At 24.1% G+C, this 19,320-nt stretch overlaps 6 protein-coding genes across 6 annotated transcripts in view; 3 read left to right on the top strand and 3 right to left on the bottom strand.

Moving 5' to 3' along the window:
* The first annotated feature begins 460 nt into the window (after positions 1–460).
* DICPUDRAFT_91829 (acetylglutamate kinase) lies at positions 461–3,254 on the top strand. Its single transcript, XM_003286954.1, has one exon. The coding sequence runs from the start codon at positions 680–682 to the stop codon at positions 3,191–3,193; it is 2,514 nt and encodes an 837-aa protein (XP_003287002.1). The 5' UTR covers positions 461–679; the 3' UTR covers positions 3,194–3,254.
* A 31-nt stretch (positions 3,255–3,285) lies between these two features.
* Positions 3,286–4,182, bottom strand: DICPUDRAFT_151049 (uncharacterized protein; the record flags this gene model as incomplete). The annotated part of the gene is made up of 1 exon (XM_003286942.1): positions 3,286–4,182. The coding sequence occupies one exon, from the start codon at positions 4,180–4,182 to the stop codon at positions 3,286–3,288; it is 897 nt and encodes a 298-aa protein (XP_003286990.1).
* Positions 4,183–4,546: 364 nt separating this feature from the next.
* Positions 4,547–5,144, bottom strand: DICPUDRAFT_91828 (uncharacterized protein). The gene has a single exon (XM_003286941.1). It carries the CDS (start codon positions 5,128–5,130, stop codon positions 4,573–4,575), a length of 558 nt encoding a protein of 185 aa, XP_003286989.1. The 5' UTR covers positions 5,131–5,144; the 3' UTR covers positions 4,547–4,572.
* Positions 5,145–7,915: 2,771 nt separating this feature from the next.
* Positions 7,916–8,989, bottom strand: DICPUDRAFT_31748 (uncharacterized protein; the record flags this gene model as incomplete). Its single annotated transcript, XM_003286940.1, has 2 exons — positions 7,916–8,626; positions 8,693–8,989. Coding segments are annotated over 2 exons (1,008 nt in total), but the record flags the coding sequence as incomplete, so codon positions are not given.
* Positions 8,990–11,535: 2,546 nt separating this feature from the next.
* On the top strand, positions 11,536–14,398 carry ABCH4 (uncharacterized protein; the record flags this gene model as incomplete). Its single annotated transcript, XM_003286953.1, has 5 exons — positions 11,536–11,766; positions 11,857–12,039; positions 12,111–12,312; positions 12,386–12,947; positions 13,021–14,398. The coding sequence occupies 5 exons, from the start codon at positions 11,536–11,538 to the stop codon at positions 14,396–14,398; spliced, it is 2,556 nt and encodes an 851-aa protein (XP_003287001.1).
* A 657-nt stretch (positions 14,399–15,055) lies between these two features.
* Positions 15,056–19,320, top strand: part of DICPUDRAFT_151045 (uncharacterized protein) — a gene marked incomplete at both ends in the record, with an annotated part of 10,232 nt that continues 5,967 nt past the window's right edge. Inside the window, 6 exons of the mRNA XM_003286952.1 lie at positions 15,056–15,411; positions 15,483–16,025; positions 16,100–16,328; positions 16,420–16,594; positions 16,665–17,456; positions 18,757–18,847. Of these exons, the coding sequence (XP_003287000.1) occupies positions 15,056–15,411; positions 15,483–16,025; positions 16,100–16,328; positions 16,420–16,594; positions 16,665–17,456; positions 18,757–18,847 (2,186 nt within the window). The remainder of the gene's footprint in view (positions 15,412–15,482; positions 16,026–16,099; positions 16,329–16,419; positions 16,595–16,664; positions 17,457–18,756; positions 18,848–19,320) is intronic.

The raw sequence follows: 19,320 nt of genomic DNA, 5'->3' as shown, positions 1-19,320 counted from the left end.
AATAATATATACAGAAATAGAAAGTATAAAAATAATAAAAAAAAATAAAAATAAAAAAAATAAAAAATAAAAAAAAAAAACGAAGACCAGAATGAAATGATCAAAAAAAAATAAAAAAATAAATTAATAAAATGAAAAAAAAGATTATTATAATAATAATCATTTATAAATAAAAAAGCTTTTTTATATTAATAGTTCTTTTTTTTTCCTATATTTTATTTTTTTTTTAGCCAAATCACAAGGAAAAAAAAAAATGAACGAATAAAGAATTAATATATTCGGAAATATTATACTTTTTAAGATTTTTTTATTTTTATTTTTTTATTTTATAATTTTTATTATTTTATTTTTTTTATTTTTAATTTGTTTTTTTTTTTTATTTTTTTTAATTTTTTTTTTTTTAACCTTAAAGTGAACACACTTTTTTTTTTAATTTTTTTATTTTTCATACACACTATCACTCACACAATTGTAATTTGAAAAAAAAAAAAATATAAATAAATAACAAATAGTATTATTATTTATTTATTTTATTTATTTTTTCATAATAATTTATTTAAAAATAAATTCCAACAAATTACAGTACATTAAATATATATATAAATAGTTTTTAAATTTTTATTAAATAAATAAATAATAATTTCACTTTTTAAAAAAAAATACAAATTAATAAAAAAAAATGATTAAAAACTCAAATAAAATTATTAATTTAACTAAGAATTTAAAAACTTTAAATAAAACCAGTTACAAATGTTTTTCAACAGGATCAAGTGTTTCAACCAATAACATTTACAATCAAATTAAAAAGATTGACGAATTTGTTAACAAAAAGCCATCAGTTACCAGAGTCATCAGTTCAGGAGCACAAGTTAATTTTAATGAAAATAAGATTGGAGCTCAAGCTACTGCCAATATTTATTCAAAGAATGTTAAAATTGGAGAGAAGAAGCAAATTGTATTAGTCAAGATTGGTGGTGGTGTTATTGAATCTGATTTATCATCATTAATCAATTCATTAAATTTCCTTAGAAAGATAGGTTTATTCCCAATTGTTGTACACGGTGGTGGTCCACAATTAAATGCCGAATTAGAGGCCGCAGGTGAAACAGCTGAATACGTTGAAGGTCTCAGAGTTACTCCTCCATCTGTTTTAGCTATTGCTCAAAGAGTTTTCCTTAGAGAGAATTTAAAAATTGTCGAAGCTTTAGAGTCAAGTGGTACCAAGGCAAGACCAATTACTCAAGGTGTTTATCAAGCTACTCCTTTAGACCCACAATTATATGGTTTTGTTGGCAATGTCACTAAAATTCACACTAATGCTTTAGCCTCATGTATTACCAACGATTACGTACCAGTTATCTCTTCATTGGCCATGACTCCAGAAGGTCAAGTACTCAATATTAACGCCGATGTTGCCGCTTTAGAATTAGCTAAATCTATTAATCCACTTAAAATTCTTTTCATCAATACTACTGCTGGTATGAAAGATGGTGATGGTAAAGTTATGCAACATATTAGATTGGATGAACAATACGACGGCTTAATGAAACAACCATGGGTCAAACATGGCACCAAATTAAAGTTAAAGGAATTCAAGAGTTGTCTCGATGTTTTACCACCATCAACTTCAATCACTATTACTTCACCAGACCTCTTAATGAAAGAATTATTCTCAAAGAAAGGTAGTGGTACAACCGTTGAAAGAGGTGAAGTTATGCTCTCTAGTGAATCTTCTAGCTTTGAAGAAAGTAAATTCTTTGCTTTAGTCGAAAAATCCTCAACCCATAAAAATAGAATCGATTTCCAACAACTTAAAAATGATATCTCAAAAGGTTCAATTAAAGTATATGTCAATAACTACTATACCGCTGGCTTAATCGTTAGAAAAGTCAAAAACTATAACTTTGTTGATCAATTCCTTTTCTTTAATAGTGCTGTTCAATCCACTGAAGATTCAGAATCTATTTTCAAGAAATTATTTGCTACAGATAAATTTGTTTGGAAACAATCCCCAAGTGAAGAGAGTGATTTAGTTACAGATTGGTTCAAGAAAGTAGCTCAAGGTTACAGCTTCAATGCCAAAACCAATGAAAAAATCTATTGGACCAATATCGAAACCAACGAAATTGAATCAGTCCTCAATGAAGTTTCAAATCAATCATCAAATACCTATTTAAATAGTATCTCAAAGGGTGGTGCATCAGCATCCGATAAAGTTTTACCAGATAAATCACGTAAATACCGTGTTGGTTTAATTGGTGCTAGAGGTTTCACTGGTGGTAATTTAGTTAGATTAATCGATAACCACAAACAATTAGAGTTAGCAGTCGCATCATCCTCAACAAACTTTGGCAAGCCAGTTACTACCGAATTCCCAAGTTTAAAGAGTGACTTGAAGTTTGAAAATGTTAAACCAGAAAACGTTGATATCTTTACTCGTGATCACGGTATTGATGGTTGGTTCTTAGCTTTACCAGATAAAATTTCAGCTCCATACGTTGAAACCTTAGAAAAATCAAATGAAAGACCAGTCTTAGTAGATTTATCATCTGACCACAGATTTGATGACAAATGGACCTATGGTCAACCAGAAACAAACAGAGCTATCATTAAAGAATCTAAATTAATTGCTAATCCAGGTTGTTATGCCACCGGTATGTTCTTAACATTAAAACCATTCATTGGTGATTTAGTCTCACCACCATCATGCTTTGGTATCTCTGGTTACAGTGGTGCTGGTAGCAAACCAAGTGATAAAAATGATCTCAATCGTTTAAGCAACAATATTTTACCATACAAATTAGTTAATCACACTCACGAACTCGAAGTTGGTCATCAATTAGGTTCACCAATTTTCTTTATGCCACACGTTGGTCAATTCTTCCAAGGAATTACTTTAACCATCTCTATGGAATTAAAATATCCACTCACCAAAGAACAAGTCATCCAACGTTATCAAAAATACTATCATAACGAACCATTAATTAAAATTGACAAAGATGGTATCCCAGAGGTTAAAGCAAATAGTGGTAAACATACTGTTACTATTGGTGGTTTCGCTGTTAATGGTAATCATTTAGTTGTTGTTACTACTTTAGATAATTTATTAAAAGGTGCTGCAACACAAGCTTTACAAAATCTCAATTTAACATTAGGATTACCAGAACTTTCATCAATTGAAGATGAATTATAATTAAATATATAACAAATAAAGAGAAATAAATTAAAAACTAGTTTTTTTATTTTTTTATTTAATTTTTTTTATTTTTTTTTTATAATTAATCTTTATAATTTTGCTTTTCTATAATTTATAAATAACTCTTTTAAAACTTTAAAATTATCAATTTTAAAATATTTATTGGCAATTTCTAATAGATGATTTAAACTTAAGATAGGGATATTTATATTTTCACCATTATGATATTTAATTAAAAAATAATCTTTTGTTAAAAAGTATGAACCTTCATCAAAAAGTAAATATATAATTAGTTGCTTTGTTTTTCGATATTCTTGTTCTGCCATAACAAATGTTGAGAAACTAACTTTCATATTTCTATCAAAACAAACTATTACCTTCCATGAGTTGTCTCCATTTGGTAATAATGATCTGTACTCAAAAATATACATTTCTTTATCACCAATTTCTTCATCTTTTGCGAGTTTTCTACATCTATAACCATTATTATTATTAATAATTTCATTACCTCCAATTTCAACTGGGTAAAATGAGTTAAAATAACCAACGGCAACATCTACTATATATTCCCTTCCATCCCTCCATTTTAAAATGTTAAAAAAATGATTATGATGACCTTTGTATTTTGTCAGTGTTGCTTTAACAAGTCTAACTTCAAGATTTAGTTCTGTAAGAAAATTACCAAAAACAATACTTAATACCCCACAGGTATCAGTTATTCCTTCATCCAGTACTCTTTTAATGCATAATGCATTATCTGGATAAATGGACCCATTCAGTAATAAATCACTATTATCAAATCTAAAAGTTTTACAAAAATTTACTTGAATAAATGAAATATCGTTCAATGTATTTACTTGAAAGTTTGAGTCAATATTAATTTTATTAAAAACTCTTTCTTTGATATTATATTTTTTAGTATAAACCCATGGAATAGTACAACCTGCATTTGGGAACAAGGATAAGCTAATTCTTTTTTTTGACATTAAACTATAATTTAAAATAATAATTATTTTTAAAAAAGCAAAGAAAAAAATAATTTTTATAGTATTTATAATTTAGTATTTATTTTATAATGAAAAATTAAATGTTTTAAATATCTATCTATTTATTATTTTATGATTCATAGTCTAAAAATTTACCCCTTTTTATAATTTTTTTTTACTAAAAAAAAGTAATGAAAATTATTTTAAGGTTATATTAAATAATGGTTTATACCAAATAATTACTACCATTGGTAAAAAGTTTAAACAACCTAGAATTTAAGAATTTAAGAATTTAAAATAAAAAAAAATAAAAATAAAAAATAAAAAAAAATTGGTTGTATATTTTAAAATATACAATTAAACAAATTATTAAAAATATTAGGTTTATTTTTAAATTCTTTTTTGTTTATTTTCGTTTATAATCTCTTCAATTTTTTCGATAATTGATTGAATAGATTTTGAACCTGGTGTTTCGGAAAATTCACAGATTGAACATTTGCCGTTTTCAGCGCATTGACCCAAGTTTGTATCTATTGGAATTTTACCAAGGAATGGTATATTATATTGCTCTGCTAACTTTCTACCACCATCAGATTTAAAAATTTCGGTCACTTCATCACAACATGGACATACAAAACCAGATAGATTTTCGATGATGCCAATAATTGGTACTTTAAGTTCTCTGCAAAGGTCGATTTCTTTCTTGACAGTGTCTACTGAAAGGTCTTGTGGAGTGGTAACTAAAACTGCCCCATCTGGATTACAGGTTTTTAATGAATTTATGATTGAAAGATGTTCATCGCTAGTACCAGGTGGTGTATCTATAACTAAATAATCTTGCTTGCCCCAGAATGTATCTTTAAGGAAACGACGAATCATTGTAGTTTTTCTTGGACCTTTCCAAATAACAGGGGCATCTGGTGAGTTTAATAGGAAGCCAACTGACATTACTTTAATTTCGTGATTTGGTGCTTTTGGAGGTATCCAACCATACTCTGAGTTTATGATTTGTTGCTTGTCAACTCCCATTAATTTTGGAATGGATGGCCCACAAACATCGACATCTAGAACTGATACTTTTTGATTATTTCTTTTGGAAAAACCATATGAGAGCAACGATGATACTGTTGATTTTCCAACACCTCCTTTTGATGACATTACTAAAACCTTATTCTTTATAGCCCTCATTCTGATCTCTATACTCTTTATATCTGGATTATCAGCTTGAGATTTGCATGCACTTTGACCTGGGCACCCATTACAAACGGACTCGCTTCCAGCGCTTGGGGTATCTGATGGGCATCCTGTTGATGCTTTAACTGTATCTTCAATAATCTTAATTGCACTACTTGATATAACATTTGAATCATCGCTAATTTTTGGTTTATTATCTGATTTACAACAATTAGAATTGCTTTTATCACTGCAACATGATGATTTAGTATCTGTTGGGTTATTTTTTATTTGATTATTACTACTACAACAATCTCCTTTACTACTATTACTATTACTACTACAACAATCATTTTTTTTATTTACATTATTATTACTACTACAACAATCACTTTTGTTATTTTCACTACTACCGCCGCAACAATCTGATGATTTATTACCAGTTGAATTTGTTTTTAATAATGATGGTGATTTACTTTCACAACAATCCCCTCCATTACTATTACCTCCACAACAACCTGATGAGTTTTTTGGTTTTAATGATGAAGTAACTACTGCTGTATCTTCAGTCTGTTCAATCATAATGGATGTACTTTTGGTTGGTTTTGGTTTGTTTGATAAAATTTTAGGAATAAAATTATTACCAATATCTTCTAAATTATCTGATCCTGATCCACAAGACATCTTTTTTATTTATATTAACAGAGTTAGAATTTTAAAAATATTTTATAATTTATTTATTTATTTATTTTTTTGTTTGTTTGTTTATTTATTTATTATATATTATTTTTTATTTATTTATATGTTTTTTTTGTATCTATTATTTATATTTTATTTATTTTTTATTTCATATAACACAAAGAGTCATAAAATATCTTTTGATTTAAAAAATTAAAAAAAAAAAAAATTAAAAAAAATATGAAAAAAAAAAAATTTTAAAATATTTTTTAATTTTAAAATATTTTTAAAAAATGATTTTTTATAATAATTTTGAATTTAAAATACAATTATTTTTAATTTAATTATAAATTATCCCACCTTTTTTTTTTTTTTTATAGTATCAAGAAATGTAATGATAAAATAAATAATAAAAATTTCAAATGAAATTATAACCCAAAAAATAAAATTTTTAATTTAAAATAAAAAAGATTTGTTTTAATAATCAATAAATATAGTGTTTTTACATGAGGACTATAGGTATGTTCCCATCTATTTTTATATTTATAGTCTTTAAGTATTGTTTTGGAATCCTTTTCGATTTTTTTTTAATAAGTTTGTGTGATTATACTTTTCTAACTGGCAAATTTTAGTTGAATATTAATCTTCAAGATCTTTTTTGAAATCGATTATGAATGAATTTGTGGAATTATTTTTTTTTCCACAGTATTTTCAAGATTTTTTTTACTGGGTATGATAAAAAATTTTAATTGTTGTGTAAATCATGTATTTTTTATTTTTATTATATCAATAAAAGGTAAATATATATAAAAAATAACGTATTATTTAAAAATACTGTCTTTTTATTATTTTTATTTTTTTTTTTTTTATTTTCCTTATAAAAAAAAGTCGGTCAAATCTTTACTGAAAGATAATTAATTTTTATCTTTTTTTTTATTTTTATTATAATAATATTATGTTTTAATAAAACTATAATAAATATAAAAAAAAAGAAGAAATAATTGAATGCAGGTGATCAACAATTAAAGCTATTTTGAGAAATTATGCATTAAATGATCCAATTCAACTCAAAAAATATCCAGGTAGTAAAATAATTATTAAAGATTAAATTGAAATGTTTAAAAAAAATTTATTATCAACCAATCCCAAAAAAAATCAATTAAATAATTAAAAATAGAGGTGTTTTAACAAAATATTAAAAATTTTCAATTAAAATATCAAAAATAAAAAATTATTTTCTAAAACACTAAAATATTAATTATCTTTCAAAAAAGATTTGACCTATCGTAAAAAAAAAAAATTATAAAAAAAATTAAAAAAAAATAAATTAAATATTTTTATTTATTAAATATTATAAACGTTTATCTTTTTTATATTTATGAACCAACTTTTTAATATAAAAAAAAAATAAAAAAAAGAATATATTAAAAAAAAAAATTTTCGTGACCCAGCCAAAACTAAAATACTGGCCAATTTTTTTTAACAATGGGTTTGTATGATTATACTTTCCTAACTGGCAAATTATATTTGAATATTGATCTTCAAGATCTTTTTTGAAACGAGTTATGTTTGAATTTGTGGAATTATATTTTTGTTCTAACTGGTTAACTATGGTTGAATATTGGTCTTCATAATTTTTTATAGTTTTTTTTAACAATGAATGTGTGTTATTATACTTTTCTTCTAACTGGTTAATTTTATTTGAATATTGGTCTTCATAATTTTTTATAGTTTTTTTTAACAATGATTGTGTGTTATTATACTTTTGTTCTAACTGATTGATTTTATTTGAATACTGGTCTTTAAAATCTTTTTTAGTTTGGGTTAATAATGAATTTGTAGTATTATACCCAATTTGTAACTGGTCAGTTTTAATTGTATTGTCTCCAAGATTTTCTTTGACTTGGGTTAATAATGAATTTGTTGTGTTATATTTTAGTTCTAACTGGTCAATTTTAATTGAATATTGGTCTAGTTTTTTTTGAAGTTCTTGATTTTCTAGTGTTAGCTTAGCTACCATTTCTTGTGATGCTTTAAATTGTTGATCCATTATATTTTGAATATAAACAGAATGGTTAACATCATTTAAATGCTTTACTTGATCACATCTTTGAAAAACTTCAGTGCAGCCACCATCTATATATTTACATTGAATTTTAGTTTTAGGGCAATCTATTTTAATATGATTTTGTAAATTGCCTCTTTCGACCATAACAAAATTAGTAGTACTATTTTTGCATTCTTGAGTACATTTAACCAAATATTTTTGGCAAGTTTTTTCTTGATGCTCTTTTAAAATCTCTTTTTTTCCTAAATCAACTTGACAATATGTGCAAACACCAATGGTTAAAACACATATTTCTTGATGACTATAAATTAAACTTTTTCTAATTATACTTTGACATTTTAATTCTTTTGAGGTAGTACTTTTATTAAAAGGACACTCTATAAATTCTTTTGGACAGTTTTTTAAATGGCTTTCTAATTCATCATAAGAAAATATCATTTTACAACCAAACCTTTCATCTTTTACAATCTTTCCACCAACATATCTATAAATATTTGGGCAATATACTCTTTTTTCTCTAAAATCCTATAAATTTATTAATAAACAGTTTTAATTTTTAAAAAAATTTTAAAAAATTAATATTTTACTTACTTTTTGAAGTAATATATTTTTCGATAAAGTGTTGAATTCACATGGAGCTCTACAAGCCATACATTCTTTTTTTCTTGCTAAAGATTGGGTCCAACAACTTGTGCAAAAAACATGGCCCTCTTTACATTGAAATGCTTCTATTTTATTTAAATCTTTAAATACACATCCGGTACAAATTTCACACATATACTTGTCTTCTAATAAATTGAAATCAACTAAAATATCCTCAATTGTGTATTTAATTTTAGTTTTATCATAATTATTATTATTATTATTATCTTTTCTTTTTGATGCCATTATTTGATATACAAGGAATAAGGTTTTTTTTGTGTGTTTGTGTTTGTTTATAAAAAAATAAAAAAAAATAAAAAAAAATTAAAATATTAAACATGTAAATTTTTATATGGCAAAATTAAAATTTTTTTATGTGGTAAAAATGCACACAATTTTACATTATTTTATGGGACCAAATGAATGATACAAAGAAACAACTCTTGTCCAAAAGATTCAACAAAAAGGATATTATTTGTGAAGATTTAAATCTAAGATTCTCTGGCACAGATATGTCAATGATGGAAGGTTGTTTTTACTTTAGACACTATTTATCTCTCAGATAGAGTAGCTTGGTAATCTAATTGTTAATTTGATTTGGGTAAAAAATTGATGGGAAAAATTGTGGTAATAACTACCTAATAATAAATTTGCAATAACTGAGTTAAAATTTAAAAGATAATGGGGTTTAATTATTCAAGCTCCACATTTGGAGATTCATACTGATTTTATTGGTGACCCACATTTATTCTTTAAAATCAGTTAATTTATTTAATTAGTTGAGAATCTGTAGGACCCGTTTGTTATAAAAAGGGTAATCTTGCACCAGAGTTGTTATCTGGGTCGAATAATAGCTCTTCTTCAAAAATATAATATGGGAACTCTGCATAAATATCTGTGAATGTTCAACCTCTGTCAATGTTTAATTTTATGCTCTTTACCATTATTTCATTTCTATTTGATTTTATATATAATGTTTTTTAATGTTTAAAATATTAATAATTAAAAAAAAATAAAAAAAAAAATAATTAATTCCTTCAAAACTCAAAAAAAAAAAATAAAAAAAAAAACTAAAAAAAACAAAAAAAAATTTTAATTTTGATATAGTGTAAGTGCATTTTTAATTATTTGTTATTCAGAAATTAGAAATAATAACATCGAGGACAATGAATTATTAATTAAATAGTTAAAAAAAAAATTAATCCAATTAAAAAACCTTAAATTAAATTAAAATTTTTTTTTTTTTCTTTAATAATAAAATTAAAAAAAATAAAAAATAAAAATAAAAAAGGGTTGTGTTTAGAATTATTATTTTTTAAATAATTTATTTTTTTATAATTATTATTACTTGGTATTGATAGGTTTTTTTAATGATTTTAATGGTGATAAAATGTTTGATAAATGATTATTAAAACAGAATCATTTTGATTCTTTGGGCGTATTGGATGATTAAAAAGAATGTTCTAAAATGTTTTTAAATGGGGTGGGAGAATATTTGGTTGAGGTGATTGATAAAAGAATTGTCGATATGTAGTTTTTTAGCATGTTTCAAAAAGTAAATCAGTGATGATTTGAAATATTATGTGATTTAAATATAGGTATAGAAATTATTGAGATTATGTGCTGATAAAAAAAGATATAAAAGAGGGGAAAATAAATAATAAAAATGTGGTTATATATGTTTATTTTAAAAAACACTAATTTCATACAATTACATTATAATTTTTAAATAAATAAGAATTATTTATTTATTTTAGATAAGCATATTTAATGAGCAGCTGATTCAAACAATACAGGTTTCATTAATTATAAAGCTTCCTCAGCAATATTATACTCTGATGATGACTCTTTATAAAATTTTTTTTAAAATATACATAAGAAACTTCATATTTTGAACAAAGAAAAATATTTGTATTGAACAAAATAATATAATAAAATAAAACTTCATTAAATTAAATATGTATTGTAGTATAATGAATTTAGAAAATAATAATAAAATGAGAGGAATTTACAAACCAATGGATCAACTTAGATATCATTGAATTTGAAGAAATGCAACAAAAGCTATTATTGTGGTTAATGAACCATTAGAACTCATGATCAAACTATACTTAGTAAAAAAATTCATCTATAATTTTATTATACAAATTAAAAAGAAGGTGATATTGCTCCAACAGTGTCTTAATGGAAATATAATCATTCATATTAAAAAAGGTTTTTGTTCTCAAAATTAAAAAATATTTAAATAGAAAAAGATTATCTTTTTTTGGTAATCATTTTATAATAATTTATTTTTTAATTTATTTTACTTTTTTATTTTTTATTTTTTCGAAATTTTTTAAATTTAATTAATTTTTTTAAAAAAAAAAAAAACAATAGATATTATTTTTTTTTTATTTTTTTTTTAAATTTTTGTTGTTGTTTATTTGAAAACTATGGTAAATAAAAAATTTTAAAGTTATCTATTCTTTAATTAAATCTATAATAAACAAATAAAAGATATACATGTATAAAAAAACAATAATAAATTAATAAATAAATAAATAAATAAATAGTGTGAAAATAAAAAAAAAATAAAAAATAATTTAAAAAATAAATTTTATTTTTTTATTTTTTTTTTATTATTTTTCATATTTGTGTATCAAATTAATAGTTGTCTAATTAATAATTGTCAAATTACCAAATAACTCTTGTAGAATAGTATCTAGAATAATAAACAAATATAGCATTCAAACAATAGAAAATAGACAATAGGTAATAATAAATAAAACTGTATATATTTATAATATTAAATGGATCACCCGAATAACAGCGATAGCAGCTCTGACTTAGCTTTATCAAGTGAAAAAAATGGAAAAAAGGGTAATAGATTTTTAAATTGGTTAAGAGCAAGACTCATAAAAATAGGGTGGTTTATATATGGTATGCCAATTACTGTATTTTACAGATATCTGTGGTTAAGAAACAAATCATTATTATTTAAAACCATAGCTGTACATTATATTATGCCATTAATTTTAGAGGTAATACAAAAAAAAAAAACAAAAAAATTTTATAAAAATTTCCGTAAATTTTACTAATTTTAATTTGTTTTTATATAATATAAAATCTAGCTATTACCATGGTATGCTTCAAAAAGAAAGATTGGTAACTATTTAAGAACATCAAGAGTTCAAATTACACACGTAATGTCAACGAATGGCCCCTACTCACACTCTGAAGTAACAAGATATGTAATTTTAACAATATACTATGCAATTTTAGATAATATAAATAATCATTTAATATCGATTGTCGTAAGTATTTAAAAACCAATCAGTATCCTCCTAATTAGACCCATATTAACAAAGAAAATTTTATTTTATAGTCACAGGAGAATAGGCTACAGATTAAGAGGCTGGTTATGGAAAAATTGTTATATTCTGAAATCGGAGCATTTGATTTTTTAAAAAAAAAGAAAAATATAGGGCCGGTAGAAATAGAGTACAAACTATCATCCTCTATCAATACAACCATTTCGTTTTTTACATTCACTATTCCAGATTTAATAGCGTCACTATATGCCTTTGGTAAGTTTTTAAAATTATAAAAACATTAAAATAATAACCAACTATTAATTTTTAATTTATACATCAACTATAGTTATTGAAGGTTCAGAGCTATTAAAAAATAAAAATAAAATCGATCCATTAATTGTTCTACATCCAATTTTGATTGCAATCTATCAAAAAGTTAGTCAAAAATTAAGAGAGCATTTAGTAGAGAATAATGAACTAAAGTTTAAAGATACATATAATTCAGCAATGAGCAAAATGATATCAAATACAGCAGAGGGTCTATCAGATATTCAAATTAACAATCTTCAAGAAACACAATTAAACTTATTTGACAATTTAATCGATAAAGAATTAAAGAATACACAATCGTTTTCAACATTAATTTCATCAACATGGAGATCCATTCATAACCGTTCAGTATTTGAATTTGCCGCTGAAGTTTGGGTTGCTCATAAAGTTATGAACCGTAGAAATATTAATAATCAAGAATACAGAACCACACTTTTAGATATTAACCGTGTTATTCGTTTAGGTAATCGTCTCGTTCAATCTATTGGCAGTTTTAAGAATATTTATAAACATCAAAAAAAAGTTAAAAAGCTATTAAATATACCAACATTTATTGAAGAAGATAGCGATTTGAAATAGTAAGTATTAATTTGTTTATTATTTTTAAATATATCTTTGTCTATGTAAATATACTAAACAACTTCTATTTAGTATTTATAAATTCGACGAATTAAAAATTTCAGCAGATTTGAAATTTAGCTATGAAAACAAAAATGAACCATCAACACCAGTTTTAGATTTACAAGACGAAATGGTAATTTTACCCGGTAAAAGATATGCATTAATAGGCCAAAATAGATCAGGCAAATCAACTTTGAACCACTTACTTTGTAAACTATACACTCCAACCGAAGGTCAAATCTCTATGAACGGTATACCCTATTCAGAAATTTCAAGATCCTCAATCCGTAGAATGATTTCATATGTATCACAAAGACCCTTTATATTTCCAGGTACAATTTTAGATAATATCAGAGTCGGTAATCCATCTGCAACCGAAGCTCAAATCTTAGAAGCTGCTGATGCTGCTGGTGTTTTTGCTTTTGCCGATGATAACTTCAATCTATTGAAAACCAGCTTTGACTCTTCCGAAAATTTTGACCCAGATATGGAAATCCCACCAACTGCACCATCACCACCATTAACTCCATTAAATAGTAGCTTAAAAAATACAACCTCAATTATTCGAGAGACCGAAGAAAACACTACAAATAGCACCGATAACCTACATAACAATAGTAGTATTGGTAGTAGCGGCAGCGGCAAATTGAGCTCACCATTTAAAAGTAGTATCAGCACCAATAGCCTTAGCCAATATAATAACATTGATGTGATTAACAAAAGCACCATTATCAACAACAACACCTTTATTCGTAGAAATAGTTCAATGTCACAATTAAATAATAATAACAACAACAATAATAATAATAAGGCCACAACCATTTTAGATTCACCAACCAATAAAGCTTTAAATGGAGCAGCTGATGATTTAGAATCAAACAAATTAGTTAAAAGAGTATGGTCAGTTTTAAATTTAACCTCAATGAATAGTAATGACGAATCTGACGAAGAAGAAGAGAATCCACATTCATCAACCCCAATCATTGTTCCTCAAATAGCAGATGGTATTTCAAACCACCCAATATTAAACCAATTTGTTGAAGCAGGTGGTAAAAATATTAGTGGTGGTTTTGCTCAATCAATCGCTTTAGCAAGAGTTTTCGTTAGAACAGAAGCCAAAGTTATTGTTTTAGACGAATCCCTTTCAGCAATGGACTACTATAAAAAATTTAATATTTGTTTACCAAAGTTATTTAATTTTGCCGAAAAACATAACATCACCATCATTTTAGTCACCCACGATGTAGCAAGTATCCAAAACTTAGTCGACCATATTTTTGTTTTAGATCACGGTAAATTGGTTCATCAAGGTTCCCACTCTCAATTATTACAAGAAAACTCCCCAGTTTATTACAAATTATTGGGCATAAAAAAAAGATTTAAAAATTTTTCTTTTAATAATTTATAATAATAAATATATATAAAAAAAAAAAAAAAAAAACGAAAATTCGTTTTTTTTTTTTATAATAAATATATTATTATAACTAAATCAATAAAACAAAAGGTTTATAATAATTAATTCGAAAAAGACGATAAAAATAAGATTCAATGATATTCCATTTGATTGATGTTTTTTTTTAAAGTTTATCAAGAAAATGATTGGATAATAGCCATTGGATTTAGAAAAAAAAAAAATTTTAAAAAAAAAAAAATTAAAAAAAAAAAAAAAGATTTTCAAAGATTACTTTTTTACAATGAGGGGTTGATGTTGGTCTAAAACCTTTTCCACACAAAGTTTTGTTTTTCTCAACACCACTTAACACTCATCGCTCACAAAAAACTAAAATAAATGTCTGAGATTTTAAGAGGATTTTTTTTATAGTAAAAAAATTTATCACCCTAAACTGTTATAATAATAATATTTATATTTATTGTTTTTTTTTTCTATTTTTTTTTTTTTTTCATAGTTTTTTTTTTTTTTAATTATTTTTTTTTTTTTATAATACATGTTAATTTATTTTTAGTTTGTGTGATAAAAACATATTTTGTTTAATTTATTTTAGTTTTTTTTTTTTTTTTTGAAGCTTATATAAAAAAAAAAATTAAAAAAATAAAAAATTGAAAAATGAAAATTTTTATAATTTTATTATTAATTATAAACTGTGTGTTCGCAGTGCAAGAGTTATCAGGTGCTAGTCAAAAACAAGAAGCAATAAATTTAATTAAACAAGTGTTTGGAGTAACTACATCAGATCCATGTTCATCAGGTTATATTAGTTGTAAAGCTATCGATCCATCAAATGTCGACACTTTGTATTATGTAGAAAGTTTATTTTTTTATCAATCTCAAACAAGTGTTGTCAATATTGAAAGCGATTTCACTGCATTTGTCAATATTACCAAAATTCACATTACTTCATATTATAGAGTTAGTCCAAACTTCTTTAGTGGATTAAATAAATTAAATAGTTTAACATCACTGTAAATATTTAACTGGATTCAATAATAGCAATATCATTATTATTACTAATTTTTTATTTATATTTATATAGTTTTATTGATACCCACGAAACTGCAATTTCAGATTCAGTAACCATTCCTAAATCTCTCAATAGCATTAAATTTAATAATCTTGGCGCCAAATTAGTAAGCGGTTTCTTTAATGGAAATGCACAATTTTTAACAGTAGTTAATGCATTACCAGGCTATGGCATTGCTTCAACCCTTAGTAACGATAACCAATATTTAATCGATTTAGAAATTCCATTAACTTTTTCATCGGGCTTCCCAAACAATTTAAATAGATTAAAATCATTACAATCATTAAATCTCTATGTCTACAACGAAGTTGGTACTACTATTAACCCATCATTAGGTTCATTCGAATTCCCAACATTTGGTGAATTTAATGCATTGAAGACACTCATTTTCGACTTTACCTATGACGATGAATCAAAAATTCAACTCTTTAACTTCCCATCTTCAATTAACAATATTAAATCATTAAAAGAATTAAGTATTTTCAAAAAAGGTTTCAAGATTGATAAATCAATTGGTTACTTAGATGTTTCAAGTATCAATACAGGTTTAAATATGTAAGTATTATAATTTTCAAATATAAAAAAAATAAAAAAATTTTAACTTTTTATTTTTTTAATTTTTAATTTAGTAATATCGAACAAGCTGGCGACTTATTAAGCTCATGTACTGGTAGACCATGTTTGGTTGTTCCACAAAATAGTGAACTCTATACTTTTTCATTAGACTTTAATATGACAAATTTAGATCTTTCAAACTTTACCTACATTGAAATTTCATATAACTACTTTTCACAAGAGTTACCAGTAGATACCATCGATTTTGCTTCAATTGAATATTTAAAAATTAGTGACAGTGCTGTAAGTTCATTTTTCATCTTTTTATTTTTTTTTTAAAAAAATTTTAAACATCGCCCCCACTAAATAAAAACTAATATTCATTCTTTTAAAGTTTAAAGGTAAAATCCCAGATGAATACTGCCAAATTCCAATATCATCAATGATTATTAAATTTAACAAATTTACCGAAGTCCCATCCTGTTTTGTTTGTATTGGCGGTGCTGCTGCTGATAATATTATTCCAAATAAATTTACAAACTTTGACTCCTCCACCAATGCTTCATGTCGTATGTATACTGATAAACAAACCTATTGAAACAATATAAAACCATACTAATATTTTTTATTTAATAATAGCAAACTTTTATGTAAACCCAAGCTATAATAAACTTGCTGATGCTCAAGGTGATATTATATATATTGAAGGAAAAGATATGGGTTATTCAGTTACAATCGAACCAAGCTTAAACTATAAATTTGAAACCTCCAATAATAAATTAGGTATTGTTATCCCAGAAGGTAGTGGTGTTGGTCCATTCAATTACAAGATTACCTTTAATAATAACCCATCAAAATCTTTTGACTTTAGTTATGGATATAAGAAACCAAACCCAGAATTCTTTTATATTACAAGCTCAAATACATTAGCAATCGTTGGTACCAGTTTCAGCAGTGATGATTCAAAGAACTCTCTTACTATTGGTGGAAACTCATATACCTCAACATTTACCAAACCAAACCTTCTTGTTTTAGATAGTAACCCAGCAAGCTCAAGTTTCGATGTTGTCGTAACCGTTGATGGACAAACATCAGATAAAGTTACATTTACCACTTTTTCAAAATCTATATATATTGATGCTCCAGCTAATAAATTAGAATTAGCAGGTGGCGAAGTTGATTTAAGTGGTAGTTTTGTTGTATCTGATATTAAATCCGTTAATGTTAGAATCAATAATGTACCATGTACTGTTAAATCTGTATCAGCATCTTCAATTAAAATAACATATCCACCAGTTAAAGTTGGTGGTGCATATGTTTACGAAATGATCATTAGTGGTAACCATTATAGTACACTTATTCAATATAAAAATGTTGTATATCCAGCCCCACCAACCGATTCAAATGGTTCAAATGATTCAAGTGATTCAAGTAATGATGAAATCAATAGTGCTTTCAAATTAAACAAAAACATAATTATTGTTGTATTAACCATATCATATATAGTACTTTTAATTTAAAATAAAATAAAATAGAATAAAATAAAATAATTTAATATAATTTAATATATTTTAAAATATAAACAATTCTTTTATATTTTAATTTTTTTGTCAAACTTAATATCTTTTAAAAGATAAATAAAAAAAACTTACATCTAAACGTAATATCTTTTAAAAAATTTATAATAAATAATTTTATAGGTTTTTTAATTTTATCATTCATTTATAAAAATGAAATTTATATTATTAATTTTACTTTTATTTAATTTGCAAACTAAAACTGTAAACTATATAATAAACCCAATAATCTATGATTTATTATTAATTCAAAATTTAAATATTTAGGGTGCCAATATAGAACATCATGATATTAAATTTAATACAATACAATACAATACAATACAATACAATACAATACAATACAATACAATACAATACAATACAATAATATAATATAATATAATATAATATAATATAATATAATATAATATAATATAATATAATATAATATAATATAATATTTTTCTAAATAAAAAATGAAAATTAAAAATTAAAAAAAATAAAAATGGTGGATAGAAAAGGGAAAAGAAGTGTTGAAGGAAATTATTAAATATCTTTTTTTTAAGATAAATTGGTTTTAGTTTATATAATTTTTTAAAAAAATATAAATATTTTTATGTATTGTTTTTTTTATTTTATTTTTTTTTCTGGTTGTATTTATCATCAAAAAGTAGGTGGCATTTTTTTAAAAAAATAATTATATCATATCTCGAAAAAATAAAAATAAATATAAATATATAAAAAAAAATAAAAGTCTACGGAAAAAATCACAAATGTTTTAACGTAATTTTTCAAGAAATTGACATCATTTTTTTTTTTTTTTTTCTCTTTCCCAAATAGATGCTTTCTACTTTAAATGCATCATTGTTGGTTTTTTCCAACCAATTATCTAATTTTATATTTTTAGTGCTTAAAATTTTTTAGGCGATTTTTTCTTATTTTTCATACCAATTTATTTTTTTATATTCTTATTATTTTTTTATTTATTTTTCATAATAAGAATCTACGAGTGCAAAAATTGAATGAAAAAAATAGAAAAACTGATGTAGTGTTCATCATTTTCGTCATCAAAAAAAAAACCGAAAATTTTTTCGACCTTGGCTGAGTCAAAAATTGATTAAATGTTTTTTTTTTTTTAAATTTTATTTTATTTTATATTTTTTTATTTAAAGACACCAGGTATTATCATTATAACCCAGATTTTTTAAGTATCTTTCTACGCTACCAACAAATATTATTGGATATAGATTCAAGTTCGTACATGTAAATTTTCATAATACGTATTATTTTTTTTTTATTTTTTTTTATTTTTATTTTTATTTTTATTTTTCTTATTTGTGCACACCTCGTCCATTACCAAGAGACTCTATTTGGTTCTTTAAAAAAATATATGAAAAAAATTTTAAAAAAATAAAAAAAAATAAATATTAAATACGAAAAAAAAAAAAAAAAAAAAAAAAAAAAAAAAAAAAAAAAAAAAACCTTTTTAAAAATTAAAAAATCCCCGCCTTTTCTAAAAAAAAAAAAAAAATAAATTCTTTAAAAAAAAAAAAATCCCAAACCCTCCACCCTTCCTTTTTTTTTAAAATTTTTAAGAAATCCCCAAAGTTTTTTTAATTTTTTTTTTTAAATAAATTCCCCCCCAAAAAAATTTTTTTCCCCCCCCCAAAAAATTTTTTTTTTTTATTTAAAAAAACAATTTTTAAAAAAATTCATTTTTTAAAAAAAAAAAAAAT

This window comes from Dictyostelium purpureum, assembly GCF_000190715.1.
Source record: "Dictyostelium purpureum unplaced genomic scaffold DICPUscaffold_85, whole genome shotgun sequence".
NCBI classification, from domain to species: domain Eukaryota; phylum Evosea; class Eumycetozoa; order Dictyosteliales; family Dictyosteliaceae; genus Dictyostelium; species Dictyostelium purpureum.
Note: the sequence above shows the minus strand (reverse complement) of the source record. Positions and strands in the feature narration are given on the sequence as shown.